Raw genomic sequence first — 10,770 nt, forward strand, 5'->3', positions numbered from 1 at the left:
CATGTAAAATCTAAGATGCATTCAATTTAAACGATTATAATCACATAGCTATATCGATAATATATAATAATTGAAATAATATTTAAGGATGCAATGGTTGTTTACACTTAACATAAAATTTGTGCATTCGACTCGCGTCATCGATACTTCGGTACCTGTGTATATGAATTCTGTGTTAAACCAATGAAATATCTGATTTATATTTATGTATTAAGATTCTGATAATACACTTATTATAATTTCGTTGTTTATATAGCACAGAGTCGTTCAAGAATAATAATTGTCATAAAAAGTCGTTGACAAATGAATAAAAAGATTATTAAATGATTCTTCAAATTAAATCGCATATGAAACTACTGAACAATTTAATGTACAACGAGATTATTATTTTTATATAAGATGCTTTTAAATTGATATTAGAAATTTACAAACAATTTTTATGGTAATACTTTGTGAACAATTCATAATATTTTGTTAAAATTCTAAAACAATATATATCCAGGGTGTCCAGCGAAATCTGACTATCCAATCAAAGACAATTACAGGACATTCTAGGTAAAAAAATTCTAGTTTTTCCAAGATATATTCATCGATTAATTTCCATCACTTGATTAATTTTCTTTCACACAATGTTATATGTTATTAAGTTAGAAATTATTTTATATTTTACAAATCTTCATATTTTTACAAAAATAACAAAAATTCGCATAACATATTTCCGTTACGAGATTGAGTCTCAGATATAAAAAATTACTGATTCTTTGGAAAATAACGTGAAACACAGTAAAAAATTAAAACGAAAATGGTCAGAAGATCTTGAGAGACGGAATGAAAATTTTTCTCAGAGCGTTAAAAATTGCTAACAAACGGTTGAAAAAAACCGTGTAGAGAGAGCATTTGGATATTCCGTGAAACCAAAGATTTGTTGTAATGGTATATTATTACTCTAATGCACATCAAAATTAGTAGTACAACTTTACTATACTCAAGTTAGAAGTATCAAGTTAGGATTCTACGACGAATGAATTAAAATGCTAACAATTCGGAACAAATTCTTTTTTCGCGATCTAATTTTTTAAATTCCAGGTTAGCCCTGAAATTCCAGGGATTTTCCAGGAATTTTCCAGAACACATTAAATTCCAGTATAATCCAGGATTCAAGGATATTCAAGGATCGCTAGATATCCTGATATCTTATCTTCCAAATTTTCATAAACAACATTCATTAGATTATCGCCTTATTCTGATGGAATCAAGAAAAAGCTACGTATTAAAACGCATTTTTGTTAAAATGCGTAAGTTACTTTCTTAAAATTCAATTGTCACAATTATCATATTTTTAAAACGCTACGGCGTGCATCTCGTAGCAGCTGCGAAGCCTCGCTGAGAGGGTACTCAATCAGCTCGCACTCAAACTGATCACTGAAAGCGTTTCTGAAAATCGGTAGCACGTCTGCGATCGTAACATCCATATCCAGCTCCCTAGAGATGCTGGTCACACTCTTGCCTTCAATGCCACAGGGCACAATGTGATCGAACCACTTAAGATCAGTATTGCAGTTGAGCGCGAGGCCATGGGTAGTAACATAACGGCTGCCGTGAATGCCTATGGCACAAATCTTGCGATCACCGACCCAGACTCCTGTGTCAGGCGAGGTCTCGGCTTTAATACCAAGCTCGGCGCACACGCGGATCACCATACGTTCCACTTCATGCACATACCACTTGATACTGGTATGAAATTGCTTGAGGTTAAGCACTGGATAAGCCACCAGCTGACCAGGTCCATGGAAGGTGATTAGCCCACCGCGGTTCGTTCTCCAGAATTCTGCACCGAGGCTTCTCAGCTTCTTCTCGTCTTCCTCCGTATATCCTTTGTTCCGTATCCCTACCGTATACACTGGCTCATGCTCCAAAAGTAATAGCGTATTTGCTACTGCGTTCAAATGTTTATGATGATGATCTGATAAAGCCTTTTGTAATTGTAGACCAACTCCGTACGGTAAACGACCGGCTAGTAAGACTTTTACCACTTGTAAATGCATTCTGATGCTCAATGACATTAAATTGAATGTTTTTAAGGCCAAAAAGCAAGAATTTTGTTAGCTCGAAAGATTTAGCGAATTCTCATCGTTTTGATTCTCCTTTTCTATAGTAATGGCCTTTGCATCAAGTGTCGTGTATAGCAGAAGGGATACCTGCAAATATGTGAAAATTGTTATTTTGAATAATGAAGATATTATCAATTGTTTAATGATTATATTTTTATTTAGCATTCTTTCATCATTTTTAAATTATAAATTATGCAAATATAGAAAAAAACATGCAAGTTAACGCTGGTTTTTATTGCGAATATCTTAATGTTGTTTCATTAATTATGGGTTGCCGAAGACACATAAACAAGATATTCCATTCGGAATGATAGTCTCTTGCATTATAATAGTCCCCTCTACCCTTTGGCTAATTTTTTATAATATTAAAAGTATTCCTAAACATTTTTATGATGATTTCATGCTGGATAATATTCATTTTTTAAAAATATAATTTTTTTTTTAATATTTTCTCTGTATGAATACTTTTTGTACTCACGGATGTATATTAGAACACTTAGTGATATGCGATTTAAAGGAGATTGTAATTAAACGTATCACCACCTTCCTTTTTATTTTAGATAATATTTTGTTTGTTGCACCAGCAAACAAAATTGATGAAATTTTAAAACTATTTAATTCTATTTATGATTAAGATTGTAATTCACTATGGAGATAGGTGAAGGTGACGGAGTTAGTTTCCTTGATGTAAAATTGATAGTTGAGGGAGAAAAAATTGTGTCCGACGTTTACAAAAAACCAATGGAATCAATGGATCTAAGAGATATTTTAATTAATATTCTTGAGGCTTCCATGGGTACTTTCTATATAAAAAATATTATGTCTGCGAAACGCATAATCTTTATTTAGATATTTTAATTATCACTCTGACCATATAGAACATAAAAAAGAATTATCATGAATTTACTTGTTAGAGCTCTGTTTCTATCGGATCCACAATTTCATGATAAGAATTTAAAAGAAATCATTTTTATACTTTTAGATGGATGAATGGATACTCTTTAGATTTTATATTTGCTATCATCAATAATAGAATAAAAAAATCATATCTATAAAAGATCTGATCATAATAACGATAAGAATAAATTTAAAAAAATTTCATAATTACCTATCATAATAATATCTCAGATAGTTTCAGAAATATAAGCAGAAATATAATCTTAACGTAGTCTTTAAACCGATTTAAATCAGCTAACTAAATTCATTGAGACAGGTAAAAACAAATTGGAACCACTTTCACGTAACATTGTCTACAAAATAAATTGTCGAGACTGTAAATCTACTTATGTTGGACAAACGAAAAGAAATCTAAAAACTCGTGTTAAAGAACATCAAAATAACATCAATAAAAAGACTGGGAATTTATTGGTTATATCTGAATATAGATTGAAAGAAAATCATGATTTTGAATGGGAAATAATAGAAGAGAAATAGTTCTAGACAAAGAACCATTTTATTATAAAAGATTTTTATCAGAGATAATATATATAAAAAAGCAGACTCATTTTAAATAAGCATAGTGATATGGAAAAAAATTCAAGTATCTATCTTCCGATATTGCAAGATACATCCCCTCTTCAAAAATAGTTGAGGAGAGGATTCTTCGTCTTTGCGTTTTTTAGTGTCAACGATACATATGTAATCGACTCGTTATATTGTAAGCATCGTGCTCTCGTCGCAATTTCGTATAGTTAACTGAGAAATTGATGGATGCGCAATAATGGTGATCAAATTGTATGGGTCTGTTGTAGACAATAATTTTCAATCTATCAACATAATGACTGTATTTTAATATCAATTTTAATCCAATTTCTTGGAAAAAATTTTTAAAGAATCTTAAATTAAAAAAACAATTTTTATTCAAATTTAATGACTGTATTACTTTAATGACTTTTCCTATTAAATTTTTTGAACTTAATGACTAATTTGACTAATTTTAATGACTTTCTTATTAAATTTATTTAACTTAATGACAAATTTAACTTCTTAAAATAAACAAAGGTTGAGTTCTTTTGTGTTGTAGAATTTTATGTTGTAGAAATGACGATTTCCATGCAAATATTGATCACGATTGTTGCAAGAAAATAAAAATAGCAAGGTAAAAAGTATAATACCAACTTTTTCTTAGTAAATTGAGCAATTGATAAAGGAAGCAAAATATCGCGTTTTACTATCGATTTCTCGGGGCATCTCATATTAGGAGCACAATTTTTTGACTTTGCGATTTTACTCACTTTTTACATTTCTTTAATTTTCGAGAAAAAAAAAATAGAATTTGAATTAAATTTTATATAACATTATTTTAAAGCTTATTAAATTCTCTTCAAAATGACCTATTATTTTTTAAAATTCTATCCATAGACTTCATTTACTCAAAATGAACTCGGTATATCATAATAGGGGTTTTTCCTCTAATATAAAATATAATTGACAAGATAAATTGAGAATATAATCAATTAAAATTTCACTTTTTTATTACTCGCCGCTATGTTTCGTACGTATATGTTTCACCCACAATATGTCTTATAGTTTTACGATCATCAAATCTAACTTTTGTAATTAATCAATTCAATATATCCTGTCATATTTTTCTATTAATACGACCTTACTCTATCACTACATGAAGAATTTATTGCCAAATATTTATTTATTAAATAATAAACAAGGTTTAAAGACTCATCTCAATGAAATTTGAAAATATTCAAATTCTAAAATCTTTTTTTACAATGACTACATGCATGATGTAGTAATGAATTTTCTACTAAATAGTTTTCAATCCAAGAGCAATACATTCAACAATACATTGATGAACTAATATATAGCGTTTATTAGTTTAACAGAAACGCCGCTTTCATATTAGGCGCCTATCTCATAATAGGGGGCTTGCCTCTATATTCTCTAACTAGTTTAATTATAAATGCTTTTAAAAATTTTAAGACAATTATTTATAATGATAGAAGAACAATAAAGGAAATTTAATAAACACGAATTTATATAAACATCGTATTCAAATATTATTGCAAATGATCTAATAATGATCGAAACATCTAGAATTTATTACATTTTGTTATAAATAACAACATTAAGATATTCGCAATAAGAACCAGCATTGACATGCTCTTTTCTATATTTGATTTACTCTAGAAATTATTATTTGATTGTATTAATATTATAAATTATAATCTTGATATTTTTACGTTTTTTTATTATAATTAATATTATCTATTTGAATATTTAATTTTTTTCGTAAATTAATATTATTTCTATGCTTTACATGATTTGATTATTCATACATATATTACATATAGATGACTTCAACTAATTTTGTACGTACATAAGCATCCGTGGCTGCGTAATTTTTCTGGGCGTTGCTGAGGGGTTGTACATGCCATTTACTCATTCGCACGTCGGGATTTTTGCTAATTTTCTTCTTCAACTAAACGTATAAAGATTTCCCATTTTAATTTTATCATCAAAATTCTGTAAAAATAACATGTAGAAACATGTAATACCAAATAAGCAGTCAATTTTTCCAAACTCCAACGACAAGATCGCTTCAAGACACGATTAGCATAAGTCCCGCAGTCCAGACAATTATTCTCTACCACTTTTTGAGCAGGAAACTCTTTGAAATCCCTCCCTAACTTCCACACGTCGCTGCAAAATATTAAATAATATACGATTATTGTTTTTTTTTTTACAAGAAGAGAAGCATTTGCGAAAGAATGCAGATAACGTCAAATGAAGTTTATGGACAATATTAAGTAAAAATAGACCGAGAAATGTTTAATACAAATGAATGAAGGAGGGCTATCTTCGATCAAGGCCGATTTCTGATTCAAATAATATCATCATATGTCTTAGTGATTGAATTGATAAGATATCCACATGAAATTTGGAAGATCCAAATTCGAATCTCGAAGTAATATTTTCGCATAAATTATATGCACCATTTTATTACAGTATGAACATTTATTACAGTGATAATATTAAACTGCTTGTCAACTTAATCTGTGTGTATTACATACTCCAGTTTCTGACTGTGTTTCAAGCTCAACAAACAACCGGCAATTTATTTGAACTGAAAATCGTAAAAATTTACACAAAAATATTAGACAGACCGAGATCCACTTTAATCGATTATGGCCTTCACTTACAGAGTTAGGATTAAGTATTGGATTGTCCAGAAAGTTCGTGCCGATTTTGAAGGAAAATTGAAACGCAGAAGATTTAAATTTTAGTATACATTTTTAGTATACATTAAATTTAAATCTTTTGCGGGACGAACTTTCCGGACAATCTAATATTTCAATAATCGAGACAATAATAAAAAAGGCACTAATTTTTTCGTCACACTTTAGTTCCAACTCTGTTCATTGAAACAAATGTAAAATAATGAAACAGCGATTATAAAGTAAATCTTACTTCAACAACAAAAAAAGATAATGCAATATATATAAATAAAGAAAATACATATGTATATACTAATAAGTTTCGATATTACGGCGTACACAACTACTGGTTCTCGATAAACCAAGCCGAATGCGATAGCATAAAATCCTTTGTTCAATGACAATTAATCACATATGGAACTTGAAAAGCAAAAAGCAAAAGTGCTTATAATGTTGTAATTTTATAAAAAATTCTGCATACTGTAAAAATTCTCTCGATTATTAATAACAATGAAAAAAATTTTAACAGTCTTGATGAAAGTCTCATATAATGCGTATATTTTTATCTATAAATAAATTATTTTAACTCTAACACGTTGAAAAAATAGTAAACAAGATCTTTTTGGAAACAATTTATTTCTCAAATACTATTCTCTAAAAAAAAAAAATGGAATAGATTATTTAATAATTACTGACTTTTTAATATTGACGCCAACGAGTTTGACTTTCGAATGACACAGGAGTTCAACAAATGCTGCTGGAAGCTTCTTCAGCGAATAGACATACAAGAGATAACATACGCTGTCCTCCAAGCAAATTTGCATCAGCGCTGTTTTTCCACTGCCAGTTTGAAAGTTGAACGGCCACTCCAAATCGAAACCTATTGGCACGATCTCCTTCTTACTGCGCTTCACTTCTTGTCTAGAAGATTAGAAAAATATATATATCCCAGGTTCAGATTTTATCTCAAATTTCTTTTATTTCTATATTCTTTAGGGTGCTATTTCATTTGTGCGTTTTTGTTGTATCACAAATGTATAAAACTGAGAGATCCTTGAATCTCCTTATCTTATATAATCAATCAATAGGCTTGAAAAATTTATCATATGGCAAAAACGCACTGCATAGCAGCCTAATTCTTTGTATTTCAGATTCTTTTTCTATCTTTTTACACTTTTGAGAAATATTTTATGTCTTCTGCACTTACATGAGATCGTCACAAATCTGAGCACAGTTAAAGAAGTCATCAGCATATTGAATGCATCCCTTGAAAACAATCAGAGGCAAAGTTTTTATGTCAGGCTCTCTTTTGGGTTCTGGTTGCTTCAACTTTTCCTATACAGAAATAAGAAATCAATTATTTATATCTTTTAGAGAAATTTTTTATCTAGAATTATCTCAAGTATTATCAATTATCAATTATCTAAAACATAAAATGACCTGAACATAATTGTTATCATCATATTTTAAATTTTGTTAATTAAGAAATTTTTGGAAATTCAAAGTTTTTTTCTTGTGATTTAAATATCTATAATTCTCTTGATCTATAAAATTTATAATGTAATAAAATATTTACTATTTGGTCCTTTAAATAAAAAGTTTGTCAATTTTTATTCGAGACAGAAATCTTCAACACAACAAATCAGACTATTTCCAATTAATGTATTCGATCCGAATTTAAGTTTGAAAGTAAAAAATGCTCCATCACTTTGTACTCGCGCGAGGCTATGCTACTCTATTACAAACCATCAACTATTCAATCGTCGTACACACCTTTAGATGCTGCGGCAAGTTCCTTGGTGAACGACGCAATCCAGCGAGTTCTACAGATACCTACAATCGGAGACTGCAGTCAGGATTACGAAACATGATGAAGAAAAAAGAAGACGAGTCAAACCGTGCTCGTGTAACTAACCTCTTCCTTGATGAAGCTGTTGGCACGTGTCGTCATCGTAATGGTGGAGAGAAGGCGGGTAGCGATTGACACTGCGCCTGCTATAATTCAAGTTCTGGAGAATCGGTCCTGATATCCAAATTCGGTCCTAAACGTGAACTTCATCTTGCCGCCAGGATTTCGACGATGCCATTGTGCCACTCTGGTTGCTAGGATTCTACTTGCCGGTTTCCCGCCAATTTTCACCTGACGAACAGCTGATACTCCAATCGGTTGTCAAGCGAGTAAAGTTCAATAAAGCGAAAGAGAAAAAGAGATGGCAAGATAAGAGAAAGAGATATGGTGTGTTCGAGGAGAACGCTATTCGCGCTATTCTGTCATTCTATCTTCATTGCTAGATTTGCTAGACGTAAAACAAGGATAGAATGATATATAAGGTGCCTCATAATTATTGATACTACAAAAAATTATGGGCAGGCAAAATTTTGGCACCTCTAAAGATAAAACATTTATTACTATTATACTTCTCTAAAAACATAGACAAACAGGAGTAGAAAAAAATAACAAAGAAAATAAAAAAGAAAATTAAAGAGAAAAAGAAAGGAAGAAGAAAAAAAGATTTGTTCTTAGGTTTGTTCGTGTTGCATGTTCCAACATCTAATAAAGTTTATATCAAATTATATATTGTAGAATGCGGATTGCGAATTGAAGATTAAAATCACAATTAGAATGATTAAAATTAGACCTTACCTTACTGATCGAATTCTAATTTTCAAATTCTAATTTTCTTAATCCTCAATCTTTTTCTACGTAGTCTGATATGAACTTGATATGGCCTGATTGTACCTGCTTATTTTATTTTAAGTAAAGTAATAATGTAATGCAACTATAAACAAGTATAGAAAGGGAATAGAAGAGAGGAAGAGAGGAGGAGGAGGAGGGTATCTTGCATGTAATATATAAAATGTTCATTTTTTTCATCGAATTTATTTAAATAAGATCTCGAACCACGTCAGAGAATCACATAAAATTACTATATACATATACATATATATATTTATATATATGTATATATGTATATATGTGTATACATGTTTATATGTAAGTTATTTAAGCGTTATATTATTATTTTGCTCTGACATAAATATACATATGCAAAGATTCTAATGTTGATAACGTTTTTTTCTAGGTGTCTTGAGATTTCCTATGTATTGACAACAGCATTTCTCTCTCTCTCTCTCTCTCTCTTTCTCTCTCCTTTTCAACTTTTATCGCATGTTTAAATAAAATAATTTAATAAAATAAACTAAATTAATTAGCAGCCAACGAAACTAATGATATCCGATACTCTCTTGATTAATTGTCAGATCTTTAAATCAGATTTTCTCATCATTACTAGATATATATTCAGTTAGTGATTTTTTTTTCTTCAAAGCAGCATTAACCTATTAAATTTCAAGTAAAGTAATGTAGCCTTTTCTGCTTTAAAATCTTGTAACTCAGTCTTAATCCAAATTTTGAAATAGTAACTGGTATTTAGAAATAAAAAAAATTGTTCTTTCCAAAAATCTAATTTACAATGAACTGGGAGATTCAGAAAAAAAATACAAAGATTAAAAGTTGAGATAAAAAAAGCGACCGATAAATATATTTAATAAATGATTTCATCTATTCTTTTAATAGAATAAATCAATACAATTGTTAGAGATGCTCTGAATATCCGGAAAATATCCGGTATCCTGTATTATCTGAATACTTTTTTTATTATCCGGTCGGATAGTTGAATATCATTAGTATCCTATAATATAATATAGATTCGGCTGAAATTTTATATTTGTGAAAGTTTGTGTCATTAAATGCAGCATTTTATTTTTTTCAGCTAAACTTCTTGCACAATTCATTTTTTCTCTTTTTCTTTTCACATTGGGAAGATAAAGAAAATTATTGCCACTATTTTTCCTCTTGCTTTTCTTTTTTTTTAGAAGCCTTGTTCGAGAAATCCGACCGGATAGATTCCGAAAGAATATGATATCGGATATCTGAAAGAATGTGATGTTGCATATCCGAGAGAATGTGATATCGAATATCTGATATCCGATAATTTTATGATCCAATGTATCTCTAATAATTATAGATTACATAAATAATATTTGTATTGATCAGGGTCTCGGTCTCATTTCAAATATATATTTTAAATAAGTTCTTGGAACCAATTTTATATATATATATATTTTTTTCGAATAAGTCGTATCAGTTATTTTATCGAATCCTGATATTGATGATATATTCTACTTAAAAAGAATCATTTACTTTTTCATTATCTCTATTTTATTATCTCTATTCATTTTTCCAGACATCTTATCCATCACTGATAGACTTGTGGAAAGAGCAACTTTTTTTATCCTCAAATACTAATTGCTGTCCAAAAATTTTGATCAGAAATTTTGAGTTATAAGGATTTAAAATAAAAGTCGTCTGGGCTTGATGAATTAAAAGCATGTGAAATTAAAAATTCTGCAATAATTATCGCACTTGAATCCTAAATCTTATAAACAACTTTTGATTGAAAATACATTTGCTAATTGCCAACCTT

At 29.6% G+C, this 10,770-nt stretch overlaps 2 protein-coding genes across 2 annotated transcripts; both read right to left on the reverse strand.

Annotated features, from left to right (window-relative positions):
* Positions 1–1,331: 1,331 nt before the first annotated feature.
* LOC108686446 (putative lipoyltransferase 2, mitochondrial) lies at positions 1,332–2,074 on the reverse strand. The gene has a single exon (XM_018191760.1). It carries the CDS (start codon positions 2,061–2,063, stop codon positions 1,332–1,334), a length of 732 nt encoding a protein of 243 aa, XP_018047249.1. The 5' UTR covers positions 2,064–2,074.
* A 21-nt stretch (positions 2,075–2,095) lies between these two features.
* LOC108686445 (Werner Syndrome-like exonuclease) lies at positions 2,096–8,444 on the reverse strand. Its single transcript, XM_018191759.1, has 7 exons — positions 8,199–8,444; positions 8,057–8,116; positions 7,491–7,618; positions 6,980–7,204; positions 5,624–5,768; positions 5,446–5,547; positions 2,096–2,198 (listed from the first exon to the last, which is right to left on the reverse strand). The coding sequence occupies exons 1-7, from the start codon at positions 8,232–8,234 to the stop codon at positions 2,103–2,105; spliced, it is 792 nt and encodes a 263-aa protein (XP_018047248.1). The 5' UTR covers positions 8,235–8,444; the 3' UTR covers positions 2,096–2,102.
* Between the last annotated feature and the right edge of the window lie 2,326 nt (positions 8,445–10,770).

The sequence above is a fragment of the Atta colombica genome, unplaced genomic scaffold, assembly GCF_001594045.1.
Source record: "Atta colombica isolate Treedump-2 unplaced genomic scaffold, Acol1.0 scaffold181, whole genome shotgun sequence".
Lineage (NCBI taxonomy): Eukaryota > Metazoa > Arthropoda > Insecta > Hymenoptera > Formicidae > Atta > Atta colombica.

What these genes read in the sequence shown, in the direction of transcription:
- LOC108686446 (XM_018191760.1), bottom strand. Translation starts at nt 2,063, where the DNA reads ATGTCATTGAGCATCAGAATGCATTTACAAGTGGTAAAAGTCTTACTA.
- LOC108686445 (XM_018191759.1), bottom strand. Translation starts at nt 8,234, where the DNA reads ATGACGACACGTGCCAACAGCTTCATCAAGGAAGAG. An exon ending in ACTTGCCGCAGCATCTAAAG is followed by an intron (nt 7,619 to 8,056) that starts GTGTGTACGACG and finishes ATTTCTGTATAG; the next exon opens with GAAAAGTTGAAGCAACCAGA. An exon ending in ACGCAGCCACGGATGCTTAT is followed by an intron (nt 2,199 to 5,445) that starts GTACGTACAAAA and finishes ACATATTTGCAG; the next exon opens with GTATCCCTTCTGCTATACAC.